The 16,337-nt window shown below is 40.2% G+C and overlaps 2 protein-coding genes and 1 long non-coding RNA gene across 3 annotated transcripts in view; 2 read left to right on the forward strand and 1 right to left on the reverse strand.

Moving 5' to 3' along the window:
* The window catches only part of tspan31 (tetraspanin 31), an 11,135-nt gene extending 1,066 nt beyond the window's left edge, over positions 1 to 10,069 (forward strand). Inside the window, exons 2-7 of the mRNA XM_046869357.1 lie at positions 1,843 to 2,028; positions 2,879 to 3,046; positions 4,572 to 4,652; positions 4,734 to 4,874; positions 5,294 to 5,398; positions 8,293 to 10,069. Coding sequence (XP_046725313.1) covers positions 1,843 to 2,028; positions 2,879 to 3,046; positions 4,572 to 4,652; positions 4,734 to 4,874; positions 5,294 to 5,398; positions 8,293 to 8,367 — 756 coding nt within the window. The 3' untranslated portion in view covers positions 8,368 to 10,069. The remainder of the gene's footprint in view (positions 1 to 1,842; positions 2,029 to 2,878; positions 3,047 to 4,571; positions 4,653 to 4,733; positions 4,875 to 5,293; positions 5,399 to 8,292) is intronic.
* LOC124398882 overlaps positions 5,278 to 16,337 on the reverse strand; it is a 21,261-nt gene continuing 10,201 nt past the window's right edge. The window contains exons 4-6 of the long non-coding RNA XR_006928143.1: positions 13,219 to 13,344; positions 10,913 to 11,100; positions 5,278 to 5,412 (exon numbers count right to left, since the gene is read on the reverse strand). This is a non-coding gene — a long non-coding RNA (uncharacterized LOC124398882). The remainder of the gene's footprint in view (positions 5,413 to 10,912; positions 11,101 to 13,218; positions 13,345 to 16,337) is intronic.
* march9 (membrane-associated ring finger (C3HC4) 9) overlaps positions 13,267 to 16,337 on the forward strand; it is a 15,902-nt gene continuing 12,831 nt past the window's right edge. Inside the window, exon 1 of the mRNA XM_046869358.1 lies at positions 13,267 to 14,980. Within this exon, the coding sequence (XP_046725314.1) occupies positions 14,642 to 14,980 (339 nt within the window). The 5' untranslated portion in view covers positions 13,267 to 14,641. The remainder of the gene's footprint in view (positions 14,981 to 16,337) is intronic.

The following is a 16,337-nucleotide window of genomic DNA, read 5'->3' on the forward strand; positions in this document are numbered from 1 at the left end:
TTTGTAGTTAGAAATCATGTGCATGATGTCATAATATTTTTCACACATATGAAAGTGTGTTTTTTCTGGCAACTTATTTTATTACCATCTGTGGAAAGATGGTCAAATACATTACTGTAGAATGATTGATTTTTAATTTTATCACCATTCCAGCAATAATTCTTAGAAACCCACAATATGATTGCAGTTTATACCCCGATATGTACAAGAATACTTCTCGTAACCACGTCACCACCCATTTAAAGCTGTCACGAAATCAAATTTCAAGTGTTTAACATGCTGGATTTAATGGTTAAGAAGTGCATGCTCCAACACACTGACCGTCCCGTTCAGAAAATATATATTCAGGCAAAATGTACACGCTCTCTCACTCCGATGATGTCATTCTCCACCTTAGTTTCTCATCAGGATTTCTGTCTAATTAAATAAAGTGTCACGCCCATAACTTATTTCACCATTCTTAACTCACATTGGCAATACTGTACATTCCACCCATATTTATACTGTATATACTGTATCATATATACATTCATACTACTGTACATAACTATATCATGTCATTTGAGTATACTATCTTCTGGCTCTTTATAATCTTTCACAGTATAATGTGTATTACTATATGAACCATTTATTACTACCTACTGCACCTTCTGTACATTAATCATCTCATCCCTTTATATATGGACCTCATACCCCATTTATCTACTGTTATCTACTGTAAATAGGCACTTATACACTTTTGGTTAGATGCTAACTGGCTCCGTATTGCTCACATCCACGGTCCTTACTGTCAGTTACGGATTAGCCTGGCCTTTTGAGTTAAACAAAACAATGTTTAAAAAGGAGAAGGCGACATCTGGCCCTGAAATTGTCAGCATGTTCATTTCATGGCACTTCACAGTAACTTTAAAGGAACTTGTGACATTTTTAGAGTGACGTCAGTAAACAGTGTAAAGAGCCCAGTCTCGATTTTGAACGAGGTTATAGCAGTATTGGCTTTAGGGCTGTGAAAATACAGACCCAGTGCTTGGTTACAGGTATAACTGTGACCTTTCTGATCACGGCTTGAAAAGATCATTGACATTACAAATATCCGGCTCTCACTCGTCTGTGAACTACTCACCATGGCAGATAATCTGCTGCGTGAACGTTTTCAGTTCACTATTTTAATGAAATTGACATGTTCCTGTCCATGAGGTTTATAATGATGATGATTACGATGATCATTATGATGACGATGATGATGATGATGAATATAATGATGATTATAATGACAATAATGATGATGAAGATTATAATGACAATGATTATAATGATGATGATGATGATTGTGGTGGCCATTATGAAGAATATAATGACGATGATGACAAATACGATTATTATAATGATGACGATGATGATTATGAAGAAGATTTTAATGTCGATGATGACTGTGATGGCCATTATGAAGATTATGATGATAAAGATTATGATGACGATTATGATGATGATTATGATAACAATGATGAAGAATATGATGATAATGAAGATGATGGCACGCATGTGAAGCTCTTCATGTTTTTTTTTTTTTTTGCTTCATGTAAACTTGAAGATTGCGATTCACAAGTCTACGAGCACTGTATAGAGACCTTTTTGAAATTCTCAACATTCTCGGGATACTAAATAATTATTCCGGTTCTGCTCTTTATGATTAATAATCGATCCATCCATGGAAAGAGGATTCTTCCAGATTGATCAGATCGGATCTCTACCCAGAATGCCCTGCGCAGCGCCCCTGGCGGTGTGTACTGAGTGGTGCATCTGTTTTCAGTAGCTGTTCTGTGTGTGTTTGTTTCTCCGCAGGTTGGATTGTTAGCTCGCCTCGGAGACTGTCACAGTTTACCCACAGCGGGGAGAGAAAGAGAGACAAAGAGAAAGAGAAAGAGAAAGAAAGAAAGGAGTGTTCATGCCTCAGGGTTGTTCATGATGGTGTGTGGAGGATTCACCTGCTCGAAAAATGCTCTCTGCGCTCTTAACGTCGTTTACATGGTGAGTCATTGACGGCTAGTTAGCTTTGTGCTAGTTTGTTAGCTCAGACCTTCTTCTGGCCGAGATAGAGCTGTTATCAGGTGAACTGTTAGATGTGAAGGTGTTCATGGAGAAGAGGAGATCGTGGGTTCACACTGGACTGGGTTTATATAACAAATAACAGCTGAGAGAGAGAAGGTTGGAGGGTGTAGGAATCATCACAGCCAGTGTTAGCTTTTTATATGTTATGCTAATATAAAACGGTAAGCCGGTTTTTCACCTGGTCTTCACCCAGGAACTTGTTATTTACGATAAATATGAACTCTTGATTCTATTTCACTTCTTGGACACAAATCTTTATGCTCAGTGTTGATGAGATAACCAGCTAACTTCTCTCCAGCCACGTCAATGCTAGCACTGGATACGGCGTCAGTAGTAACGTGTATTTAGCCTTAGTGTTGTTAATTATTATTTTATATGTATGATATATATATATATTTATTATTGTATATATCTAATATAAACAAATTACCGTGTTTTATGGGTGTGATCCTGTTTACATGTCTTTACTTGTGCCGGAAGTTAAAATAAAAAAAAAAAAAACGACAGAATGAACACGTGAGTGATGACGTCATTAATTAGGCGAAGTGCTTCAGAGACAGGAAGTAATATTTTGACACTAGTATTAGTAGGAACATATTTGTCTATTTTTTTCTTTCTCATTTGCCCTTTCAAGAGGCTGTCCCTGTTTTTTTTCCTTCTTGTGTCGAAGCCAATTTTGTGCTTTTGCTGTTTGTTCTTCACCTGTGATGAGTGTAAACAGTGTCTCATTAGAGTAAAAGTGTGTCCTAATCTCTGATTGGTCCGTCAGTTGGTGGGGCTACTCCTGATTGGTGTAGCGGCATGGGGGAAAGGCTTCGGGATCGTGTCCAGTATCCACATCATTGGAGGCGTGATTGCTGTGGGCTTTTTCCTGCTGCTCATCGCCATCGTCGGCCTCATCGGAGCCGTCCATCACCACCAAGTCTTGCTGTTCTTTGTATCCTTCACTGTTCAGTATGTCAGGGTTTTGTTTGTGACGCTTTTATCGGCAGCTGTGTGTGTGTGCGCTCAGTAGAGTTGTTGAATATTTAAATTTCCCTGCTCGTGTTTTTCCATTTAAGTATCAAAATGGCAGGTTTAATTATCCACAGCGAATAGCACAATGAAATGAGCAGTAACATCATTTCAGGTTCATTTTTCATGCAATAGAAACACGGTCCAAAAAATCCTAGCGAATTTAATCACTTTTGAATGATTATTAACATAAAGCATGAGGCGATACACCAGTTCTTGTCTAAAGGTTAGCTATGTTGAACAGATTTTATTTTTAATGATCTTCATTTCTGTGACCGATTGGGAGAAGAAGGAACCCTAGGCAAATTTCATCGAAAACAGGGCCTGTGTGTTAATCGCACATCATAGCATATGAGTATATAAGTGTAGCGGGGTATTGTGGCAGTGAAATGTAGTAGTAAAGTGGAAAGTGCTAGAACCCGATACACTATATGCACAAAAGTATTGGGACACGTGATTTTCCCAGCTGTACGTGATTCTTTCCCAAATTGTTAAGCTGAAGGCACACAATTGTATATAGTACAATATAGTGGATGTAGTAGCATGAAATTTTCCCTTCACTTCAACTAGGAGACCCAAAACCTGTTCCAGTATGAACACTTTTGGGATGAATGTGAACACTGACTGCACCCCAGTACCTGACTTTAATAACACTCTTGTGTCTGAATGAGCACAAATCTCCACAAAATGTAGTGGAACATCTTCCCAGAAGAGTGGAGGGAATTATATTTGCAAATTGGGACTAAATGCTTTAAAAAAGCACATATGGCCAGGTGTCCGCAAACTTTTGGCAAGAGAGTCTGTAGATTAGCATTATTCTCATATAAGAGCGAAAGAAGTTCCAGCTGTAACACGACAATAATAAAAAACAAGGCTCGTAAAAAAATGACCGTCTATCGCAAGAACAGGAACTTGTCTCGTTCCACAACGTTAATTCAAACTCCAGACCGTTAAAATGTGCAGCGTGGTGTTCATTAATAAATAAAACCTCTTACTCATTGGCTGTTAAAATCATACACAGAATAACACACTCCAGACCGTGCACTTTATAATGCATTAGCGGGTGTAGTTGCACCACACTACTATCAAGTTTACCAACGTGCCAGATGTTATCTTAGGGAACGTGACATATCAAATGGAGAACTTTTTTAAACTGTGACGCCATGTTGTGTGTAAATCAAATGCCGTGAGAACTTCCTGGGATTCCTGGGATCTTTGGCGTGTAACACTCTCTCGTGTATTTTTAAGGTGCTAATACTCAGGAGTTTAGTTATTCACACAAAACCCAACCCTGAAAAAATGAGTGGTCTGTTGTGCAACAACGTTTAGGGACACTGCTGTAACTCTCATTAGGAAGTAATCGCTGTGAACCAAGTTTGTATAAATGTGTGTTTATGTGTATCTGTGGGTATGATTGAGTAACTTCCCTTGACCGTTCTACTCTCCAGTACATGGTCATTCTGTTCATCGTGTTCCTCTTTCAGTTTGGTGTGTCCTGCTCTTGTCTGGCCGTGAACCAGGATCAGCAGGTAGGTTCTTATTAAACGCTAGTAACGGAACGGTGTATTAACGGATGTATCAGAGTTGTTGAACTTGTGGTTGCTTTGCAGGAGAAATTGCTGACCTCTAGTTGGAGGATAATGAGCAATGACACCAAGAGCGATTTGGAGAAAAAGCTGGACTGCTGTGGCCTGTTCAACAGCACCGCAAACAAACAGGAGTTTGAAACCGACTTGGCGATATGTAAAGCTGTAAGAATTCCAGTACTGCGCTGTAGATTAATGGATTGTAAACAAACAATGTTAAAACAAAACATGTGCATGAAGTTGTTCGAAAATCCATTTAATATTAATCATAAGTGCCTTATATCTGGAGTATTTTATGAACATGGTTACATAGTTGATAGCAATCATATCAGGTGGGGGGGTGTTTTGGTAAACAGAGCGGATCCTCTTCCCAAATGTTTTTATTTATTGAAGGCTTTTCATTGTAGCACTTTTTTTTTCTTCCAAAAAAGATCCGTGTTTGTTCCCCACTTGTGTGATTGCTTTTGCTGTGTAACATATTTCAAGCCCTTCCTTTATCAGAAAGTATTTTTTCATCCTCAGCTCAGACTTTCCTCTGTAAAGATTGTGAAACAGTGATGCTCTGATGTTCTTTCGTCCCCCAGAGCTGCCTAAAAACTTGCAGGACGTGTGGTGAGAAAATGCTGCAGCATGCCTCCGAGGCTCTGAGGATTCTGGGTGGTGTGGGTCTCTTCTTCAGCTTCACCGAGGTCAGTCCGATGTCCTACAACACAGTATTTTTTTTGTTTTATTATTTATGTTAGTAATTATATAGTTTACATATATACTTTGAGAGGTAATAGATGGAAATGGTGTTATTTTGAGGTTTTCATATGTCATTCTGACCTCTAGTGGTTCAACCCTGCTGTTACATCATTCATGTCTGGGATGTTTTGTTAAATGGGGGGAAAAATGGGGGTCTGTTTTGTCCTTATTATTCAATCTGTAAATTCGTCGAGCAGTTGGACAGCAAACGGTGTCCATCAACAGTCTACACCAATCTGATTAGCGTTTGGAGTTAGAGCTGATTTTGCTGCTGCATGGCCAGATCTTTGTAAAGTAATCTGTCATGCAGGATTTAAAGCCGTTCTGAGTAAGAGCTGTGTAAGAAGGAAGGCCGAAACCTAAAGAAGCACACACTCCTTCATTTCTTTTTGGTTAATCCTGAAATAGCCACAGACTCCCTGAATAGCAGCTGACCGCACCTCCTGCTGGATCTGTGAGCCAGACGGCCCAAAATCGAGCAGTACTGATCTAACAAACCACACACACCCACATCAGCAGTGACGTGTATTACCCTGCTGTTCTAAGAGCTCGATTCTGTTTAACCCGGTCCAGTCTGAAATCTGAAGCTCGAAAGTGAAAAAGCTCAATCTCTCGTTCTGCTTCTCCAGCGAACATCCACATTCCCAAAACTCACACTGAACGTTTATGAGTTTTTCTTCTAATTGCTTACATTTTGATGGTCAGAAACCATGCTCTTTTTTTTTTGTGATAAATTCTATTATTGTCTTGAAGTCCATCTATTCAGAGCACATTGCATTTCTCCAGCACTACAGTTCTGCTCTTTCTCTCAGTTTCATGCGGCTACAGAACACACTGCAGTGTAAAAAACGTGACTTTGCCTGGGCATCTGAGTGAACGTCAGTCAGATTTTCTGATTTCATCTCAAATCCATAAAGAGTTATTAAAAAAAAAAAAAAAAAAAAGAATTTATGATCTAAAGCAAGATCACTTCCTATATGTACATACATTTTTTTCTAGCGATATTTCAGATGAGCATGTAAACAAAAATTGTATGTGTATATGTATATAAAGGTATCGTATTTTTCGGACTATAAGCCGCTACTTTTTTCCCACGTTTTGAACCCCGAGGCTTAAACAACGAAGCGGCTTATTCATGAATTTTTCCTGGGTTTTTCCCGGTTTCACAAACTTCAAGCCAAAAAACTGAACCCCATAACATTAGACCAATGAAATTTCTGAACGGAAACGAAAAAACGCACCTCACCTGTGTTCTGAGCTGCACGGCATCGGGAGAAAAAACTTTTTTTCTAAACGCACGACGATGCCAAAAGGTAAACTCCTGAGAGAAATACAGTGGAACCCGGTTATGTCCATGTCCTAGGGGGTCGCCAAAAAGCATGGAGGTAACCGATGATCGAGATAAACGAAAATCAAAATGGCGGCAATATATTAACGTGCTTGAAATTTCTTTATGTACATGATGTGTGTTAATAAATGAGAATGTGCATGCACGTGTTTTTGAAGGGGTGTTTTACACAACAGTGTTGCTGCGATTTGTTTGATGAAGGCATGCTATAAAAATACATACAGTACATGTTTATCTGTCAGGAATCCACCTGCCATGCCCCCTTCGGCCCCCTTCAGCGTGTCAGGTGTTTTCTCGGCCGCTTTCTCTGAAGCTCTCGGCTTCAATCGTGCACATATGGTGCTCGTTTATCATCATCACCAGCTCCTATTTAAACTTCCACACTCTCACTGTCCGTTATTGTTGGTATATGTTGGTTCACGGCGGTCGTTGTTATTGCGCATGCGTATCCCGGTACGTGTCTTCCCACCGGCACTCTCTTAACGGCTGCTCTTTTCTTCCCAAAGCGCATCGCGCCCCTACGAACACTACAAACACTAGCACTAACTAACAGCAGAGATTCACCAGTATACAATACAACACCTGTAGCAGCTGTAAGCCTTGATTTTTCCGCCACTTCCGCGAGTTCTTCTGCGGCTGCACCGAGATAACCGACGTTAAATGGCAAATTTTTCCCCGATATAACACATAACCGATAAAAAAATGCTTCGAAAAAGCGAGAATTTGGCGGTTCCACTTCAAAAACGTCGACTTAATAGGGTTGTCGAGGTAACCGAGGGCGAGATAACCGGGTTCCACTGTAGTTGTAAAAGAAAGGAGGAAGACAGTGAACAATGACTTTCTTGGTCGGCTACTGTTTAGATACAAGCCGTGTAACGTGTTGAGTCAAGGTGAAGGGAGCAACAAAAACGTTATAAGCACAGACAGGTTTCCAAAACTCGTGCTTCTTTATTGTTTATGTTATTGTTTATGTTTATTTGTTATTGTTTATGTTTATTTATTCTTGACAACAGGGTTATGGGTTAGTCAAAGAAACTTAGAAATGAGCATCAGAAAATAATAAGGACATATTCCTCTGTCTTGCACACAAGCAGTAATAGCGGAAAAATGCGGCAGCAGGCTATTCCCAAAATACCGCTCTGCTCTTAAAGGAGCCACATCATATTTCACCCGTGTAACAGACACTGTCTTTCGTTAAAGCCTGTGTAAAGTTCATTAGTTTCAGTGTAGACGGCTTATAGACAGGTGCGGCTTATTTATGTACAAAATAAAAATCTTTGTCAAATTCGGTGGGTGCGGCTTATATATGGGTGCGCTTTATAGTCCGGAAATTATGGTATGTACATATGCAGGTATTGATGTAGATGTCTGTCTTTTTATATATATGTGTTCTTTTTCTTTGATTAAAAAAAAATAATAAATTGCAAACCCAGAATCTCATGTTGCTTGTTAAAAGTCTATTTTTAATGAATCTTTTTTTTCTTGTTACAGATTTTAGGAGTTTGGCTGGCTATGCGCTACAGGAACCAGAAAGATCCACGGGCAAACCCCAGTGCGTTCTTATAGTCTTGCAGCATCCACTAGTCCAGCAGTGTAGATGAGCAATTCCTCTTCTCTTAGTGCGCGTGCACACACACACACACATACACACACACATATGCACTCAGACATTCAGCACAGATTTCATACTGAACGCTGACATTCTGCTCACTACACACCATCTATTTGATTTTATGGCACCACGAGCTAAAGAAAAAATCCCTCTCAAATATTTGTTCCCCCCCACCTAACCATAGCGAGAGCAAACAAAAATGGACGTCTCATGAATGATAGGATGTATTCTTGTCTCGATCTCCAGTCCTAGTAGTGCAGCCTGCCCCAACCCCATCCTTGATTTGAGAAGGAAAAAAAAAAAAAAAGTGTCCTGGACGGCGTGAACTCATTCATTCTGACAGCCGTTACTACGGTTGGTTCAGTCTACATCACTACTCCACCTGCCAGACTGTTCCTCGGCCATTATTGTGTTCCGTATCGTATAGTTTTCTCCTTAGTGAAGCGATTAGTTCCTAGATTTTTACGTGACCCGGTCGAAGTGTGACGTCTGTGATACACTTTCCCTTTCCTGCTTGTTGATGTGAGTGGTGCTTGTTGTCCCGTGGGAGTGCTAGCTGAGGATTTTTACTTCCATACGTCGTGTAACTGAGCCATGCAGAAGCCAGCAGACTGTAGCCCCGAGTCCGTGTAAAATAAGACGTTGTCTACGTGACGGGTTGCTTTTGCCCACACGTGCGCGTTTAGTTCGATTCTTGCTCATGTACCGCCCGCACTGGAACTTTAACCCTCGCGTTATATTTGGTATTACTCAGTGTTTCTGATTTTTTTTTTTGCGCGTTAAAGCATCTCATATACCTTCTGAAGCCAGCGTTTAAGTTCCTGTGACACCTTATTGTCACTGATGGAAAAGATTCTCTCACGTTCTTTAGATGCCATTTATGTCTTCGCCACTAGGTGGCATCCAAATTTGTGACATGTTGGGCAACCGACTACGGGGTTGTTTTTTTTTGCCGAACTGTATCTACTTCACAACTTTTTTTTTTTTTTTTTTTCTTTTGCCTTTAAAAGTATTAAAATTCAGGCCATTCAGGTTTGTTTAAACATAAGTTATTTGTATGTACTGTACTTAATAAAAATCTATCCTCCGCCAATCGTACTTTCTCTAGGATAGTTTTCTGTTTTCTTCAATTATTCTTCACACTATCAGTCTTTTTTTTTCTTTTTCTTTCCTTCTGTGAATTCAGTTCACTTTCTGGAGCACGTACACACAGCTTTTGTTACAGAACTCCTTTCACGTCTCATTTCACTTCCTATAAGTAGGATGCACTGAATTTTCACACTGCATAATAATGTTGTGTATATGTGCTAAAGGTCATTGGGGTAGTAGTTGTGGCTGTTCTGCCAAATATTTCTGCAGCCGTTTGTTCTTGTTTTAATTTATTGACTTTATAATCAGCAGGCCGTGTTCTCTCTTTCTCTCGTTCATTTTCCACTACTCTGTACTGCACCTACCACTCTTTCCCCCCTCCATTCCTGGATGTTCCTTGTATTTTTTAACCTGATTTTTTTTTTTTTCCAATTAAAAACATGTTTGAGCAAAAGTTTGGAAAATGACCATGTGACTCATTTTAAATACTTTTTTGATACATACGGAAGTCTTAAGAGGCCATACATTTAAAAAAAATAAAATTTCTTGTGATCTTGACATAACAAACATTGTCTCCTCATTAGTGTTACTCCCCATTTGCTTTGAGAATTTCATCCACTCCTCTGGGAAGATGTTCCACTATGTTTTGTGGAGATTTGTGCTCATTCAGCTATAGGTACTGATGTAGGTGAGGGTGATGAGACCTGGTGTGCAGTAAGCATTCACATTCATCCCAAAGGTGTTCAATAGAGTTGATGTCAGAGCTCTATAGCAGGAGATCTTCCACTCCAATCCATGTAAAGCAGATCTTTATGGTGCTGGATTGGTGAAACTGTCACAGGTTTTGGTCTCCTAGTTGAAGTGAAGGGAAAATAACATGCTACAGCATCCGAAGACGTTTTATACAATTGTGTCTCTAAAACGTGGTGGGAACAGTTTGCATAAAAAGCACATATGACTGGAACAGTCTGGTGTCCCAATACCTTTGTCCATATAGTGTCTAATGTGTAAAAATAATAATAATAAATCTCCACTCTGATTGGTCGGAAAGGTGTCAATGACATTTCTAGAACAGCAGCTGTGACTTGGTGTGTTATGTCGGAAAAACAGGTTCACAAAAATCTGATCACTACTATGAGGTTTTCTGTAATAATATTTCATGTCTGGTAAGAGGTTTACACAGGAAATGATTGTGAAGCACGATGGTGAGTCATGGAGTTTTGGAGATATCCAGGATCAGCATGAAACCATGACTAGGTAAATATTTGTAAATAGGAAGTCCAAATCAAGGTGTTGTAGATATTATTGAGTCTTCAAAGTACCACTGTAAACTTGTTCATGCTTTAGTGTAAAATAAGTAAACTGGTGTTTTTTTTTTTTATCTTCAGTTTTTCAGAATCTTTTTTTTACCTCACGATCTTGCAGGCGCATGGACGCAGCTACAAAATGGATTCCCTTCCCCTGTAGTGTTCTCAGGCTTGTTGCCAGGCTTAACCTCCCACTGCTGGGTCTGTGTGTATCCGCACGCTTGGTTTTAGCTGCAAAACTTCACAGCCACCACCTGTCCACTCGCTGAGCGAGCTGCCGACGTGTGAAGTCTGTGGAAAAGAGAGAGAAAAAGCTCAGGGAGGAAGATTTGGAGAGGCGAGAGGTGATGTGAGAAATATAAAGCGGAGACGTGTGGTCATAAATATGTATGTAACCTTTTGTTTTGTTTTCTGGTTATTTCATATTGAACTCGCTCGCTCTGTAAAAAGTCCACTGGTCTTTACTATGATCATGAACACACTCACACACACACACACACACACACAGTCTCATGGGAGCTTTATGGCACAAGTAGATCAAGCCACACTGTTTCGGAGCTTTCGTTCGTACACAACTGTGTACCTGCTGACTAAGCGTGATGAGGACACTCAGGACAGAGATGCTTGATTAAGATTCCACATGCACAGTGAACAAACAAACAGTCATTTCTCCTCTTAGTTCACAGAGACAATTGGGTCAATAGCAGTCATTAGACTGGCCGGATCCGTGCTGCCTGCGCAAATGAAGACGGAGCAGACCGTAGTCTTATGATGTATTGATGTGTTGGGAAGGATTTTCTTTTTGGTGTCTGTGGAGTTGTGTTTCTTCTTATTGCTTATTTTATACAAGCAAAACTATATGGACGAACGCTTGTGGACACCTGACCCATTCCACCTTTACTCCCCATTTGCCCTTATAACACCCTTCACTCTTCTGGGAAGATTTGCCACTAGATTTTGTGGAGATTTCTGCATGTTCAGGGAGAAAGGTTTTAGCAGAAATCAGGTACTGGTGGAGGTGAGGTGAGGATCCAAACAGGGTTGATATCAGAAATCTATAGCAGGAGATCTTTCATTCCAACCCATGTAAGGAATATGTTCATGGAGATGGATTTGTGCACACTGTCATTCTGAACAGGTTTGGGTCTCCTAGGTTAAGTGACGGCTTCACATCTTGTAAAATTGTTTCTCTCCAACTTTGTGGTAACAGTTTGCTTTAGGAACCACATATCGCTGGAAAAGTCAGGTGTCCCAATACTTCCATATAATGTATAATCAGTTACTTCCTCATTGTCCATTTTTATTTCCTCTCTTTTGATGATTGTAAGAGAAGTTACAGCTCACAATGTCACTAAAGAAACCATAAAGGTCCTAAAACACACTACATCATGAAAAGTATATGGACACCCTCGCAGTCATCACACCCATTTGTAATTTCTGAACAGCCCATTCAATTATATGTGTGGGTTATAAGCTGATCTCACTTTTCTAACACATATAATGATGTACATTTACATTAATGGCATTTGCATTTTTACACTGTGCATTTACTTCAATCAAAAAAGAAAAAAAAATGAATAGTTTCTCACTTAAATTTAGACCAATTGTGGAGATCCCCAGAATTTCTGCTCAGTCCCTATCTGACTAATAAAGTACACTGATTATCTAAAGCAGGTGTTGAAAATGAAATCAAGTGAAAGTGAAAATAGACCATGAAGGGAAGCTGAGCTGTGTGAGATATCCAGCACTACTTAGTGTTTTTTATGAGTCAAACAATGATTGATCTCTATTACAATTATCATGACCCCAAAACCTTTTTTTCAACTACTAAAAAAAAAAATATAGTGAAAATGAGGCCACGGGTGTTGTGGCGAGTTCGAGTCAGGCGTTTCTACCATCATTTATTCCTCTCTAAATATTCTGCTTGCTGTTGAACTGACGCTGAACTGTGTGTTGGTGATTAGTAGATACGGCAAGCGGAAATCAAGGCAAGTTGGAACTGTGACTGGAAAAGTCAGGTGTCCCGGTAAAGGGTGCTTATAGTGTATTATAACGTAATAAGAGGAAAAAAACAAACTGCAATAAAAATGTAAATGAGACTGTCAGAGTCTGAGGATAATCTGTGACATTCTCCAGTTGATTTTCTTGATAATGTGCACAAATTGTACCTGAGACTACAGATGTTTTTTTTGTTGCTCTCTGCTGAACTGCAAAGTGTATTGTATATGTAAAAACATTACATTTTTCAAGACTGTTTTAGTGCCTTGTGTGTAAGATTTATTTTTAAATTGGATGCCAATAAATCTGAAGTTCATGCGTTCATGTCTCTAGGTGAAATATGACGAGGGTAAATTTTGGTGCATTTGAGTGTATTTACAATAAAATTAAAAGTAAAACTACAATACCTACTTCTAAAAAGCCATTTGGGGAACACTCTTTCTCTCACTCTCTCTCTCGCAGACGATCATATTTCCCGGGTCTCTAACACGTGAGCAGTGCGTCATCCACAGAGATCAGCACCTCGGACAGCGGCGCCTGTTAAAAAAAAAACAAAAAAACCCCACAGCAATTCAGCGCAATTCCGCTTTCAGCTCTTTACCGAGAAGTGCAGCAGAACCAAGAAATGTGTGTAAACGAGTAAATGTGATGTTTCTCCTGCCAGCACGCAGTGTACCCGAGGGCTGCTCTGACTCATTTTGGCAAGACGTCCATTTTCAAGGAGGGAGAAAAAAAAAAAGCTTGTAAAGGCTGCCATGATTTCATTCCCAGCGACTCCGGACGTGTGAAAGCACCATCACCTGCTTGGACTAGAAGATACCAAGATTCGCCGGATGGTGCGGGGTTCAGTATTTTTTTTCCTCCCTCATTTGATTTTTTTGCGTCCATCTTTCTTTTGAACGACGCACAAGCTCGACGGGCCGCTTTAAGGGCGGGATGGTGGTGGACAACAAAACCGAAACGAGCTGCTGGGATTTTCTGTTTTTGTAGAGAGTTTGGGCATCGATTGTCTTGTGGGGATTTTGTGCTGTTTTATTATTATAATTATCATTATTTTATTTACTATACTATATGTATAGAAATGCGAGCTCGAGGGATCCCGAGTCTGGGGCTGGTCGGATGGGAGGTGGCATCAAAACATGTCCACACACATCGATGAAAAAAATGGCCAGGAAACGAGCTGAAGGATTCGTCACGATCAAATAACAACCATGAACCATCAAAAGAGACGTGTATGACCCCAATCATCCTGTTCTCCAGCACTGGATTTGAGTAATGACATGACTGTGGAATCATGACTTCTGCTTTTCAGTTGCTTATCTTTTGCGTCTCCGCGCCTTCGTTTGTGTGATAATCGGATCACATCACCTCCCTGGTTTTTCAGGGTTTCTTGTTTGTTTGTTTGTTTGTTTTTAAACCCGGGATCAGGGCATTGACACGTTTCTAAGCTTGTAGAAACCTTTGGATCGCTGCTGTGCTTTAAACCAGCGACGCGCCTGCTATTATTTAGACACAAATATTTTAAAGAGCGCGTCGGACGTTTGGCTTCCGGGCCGGAAAATCTCTCATCCGCACTAACATGCCATCAGACAGCAACTAAAACGCGTTCTAGACTGTCTCGGGCTGTGATGTGCTTTCACAATCTTTTCCCTTAATTCCCTGAGTAAAGTGTAACAGAATAAACAGGCCTGGAGCCCAAGATTACACACCAGTAATAATAATAATAATTAAATAATAATAATAGTAATTATAATAATAATAATTTATGCCAAAACAATAATCCACGCGTCCCCCTTTTTTACATCTGGCGCACTCCACACGCATGTAGTGAAAGATGTTCAAGAACCGGATCCGCATGTTTTTCAACGAGCTGAAGCTCCTGGTGTTCATGCGGTCCGGTCCTCGGCAGCCCAGCGTGGACGCAGGCGGGAGCATGCGGGGCCTGAGCTCTGTTGGAGGCTGCGGGTGGCGCACGTTCTCCCGATGCGCCGGCGACCACGACCACGACGCCGAGGAGTACTACGGCAGCGAAGCTGGCGCGAGGCGAAACGCGGCGGCGTCGGGGGGACTGGACGAGCGGGACGCACGGATGCACGGGAGCGCGGACAGCGTGTCCCTGAGCAGCGGAACACGTACACCCCAGTGCCGCATCTGCTTCCAAGGACCTGAGCAGGTAAAACAAAGAAATGTTATATACAATATAATTTATTTATATAATAGTTGTATTTCTACACTCGGCGTGCACTATTTATTTTATTTTAATTAAATGTATGATTTCAGCAGAAGGATCATTAAGATTGATTTTGCACAAAACTACTGTGTATTATTGATTGTAATTGTTTTTTTTTTTTTATCGCTTTCCATCTTAATTTTTTTGATTCATCAAAGGCACACGGAAACACATCTCGATCGACTGTGATTGGCCAGAATGCTCAGATCACGCATGAATACAGATCGCTGATTGGCTCTCTGACTCCTGCTACATCAATAATGCAAAGGTTAATGCCGTTAATGAGACACAACCTATTGTGCAGCTCTGATCTGATCCTGTCCCGTCATCACACCAACCTTTGGGTTTTTTGGGGGAAATCTGACAGCTAAGCTGATTTACTCATTGCTTTTTGTCTCCCTTTGCTCATGTGGATGTCTCGGTGAGTCAGACAAAAGGCAGGACGAACGGTGTCGGGTGCAAATAAACGCGGTCCTTTGTTTATATGTACAGGATTTTCGGGCCTATCAGAGCCTGCCGTCTGTCTGGGCAACCAATCACAGAGAAATTCCCAGTGCTGAATTAACACCTAAATGCATTAACAACCACTGCTCTTCGGATGTGTGCACGTGCGGGTGTTAATTCAGTAGAGTAAGTGTGATGAGGGAATGCAGCACAAAGAAACACATGCGCGCGCGCGCACACACACACGCTTCTCATTTAACCATTTACCCTGAATTTAAAGATATTTTAAAGATTTAACCTGAATCTGAGAATAAACCCGTGTTATCCGAATATATCAGGTATTTGTAGACAATTTACAGTTTAACCTTAAAAAACGTGAACACTTCATTTTTCTATGTGATTCTGGACAAATAATTTGCCTTTACATGTTATTAAAAAAAAATTCTCCTTCACATGAGATTGTAGATAAAGAGTTTGCCCTTATGTGTGATTCTAGACAAAATTTACCTTCAAGTGTGAATCTAGACAAAATTTACCTTCATGTGCGAATCTAGGCAAAATTCACCTTCATGTGCGAATCTAAAAAAAAAAAAATTTACCTTCATGTGTGATATTAGACAAAATTTACCTTCATGTCTGATTCTAGACAAAATTCACCTTTATGTGCGATTCTAGACAAAATTTACCTTCATGTGCGATTCTAGACAAAATTTACTGTCATGTGCGATTCTAGACAAAATTTACCTTCATGTGCGATTCTAGACAAAAATTCACCTTCATGTGCGATTCTAGACAAAATTTACCTTCGTGTGCGATTCTAGACAAAATTTACCGTCATGTGTGATTCTAGACCAAA

This window comes from Silurus meridionalis, chromosome 16 (genome assembly GCF_014805685.1).
Source record: "Silurus meridionalis isolate SWU-2019-XX chromosome 16, ASM1480568v1, whole genome shotgun sequence".
In the NCBI taxonomy this organism is placed as follows: Eukaryota; Metazoa; Chordata; class Actinopteri; order Siluriformes; family Siluridae; genus Silurus; species Silurus meridionalis.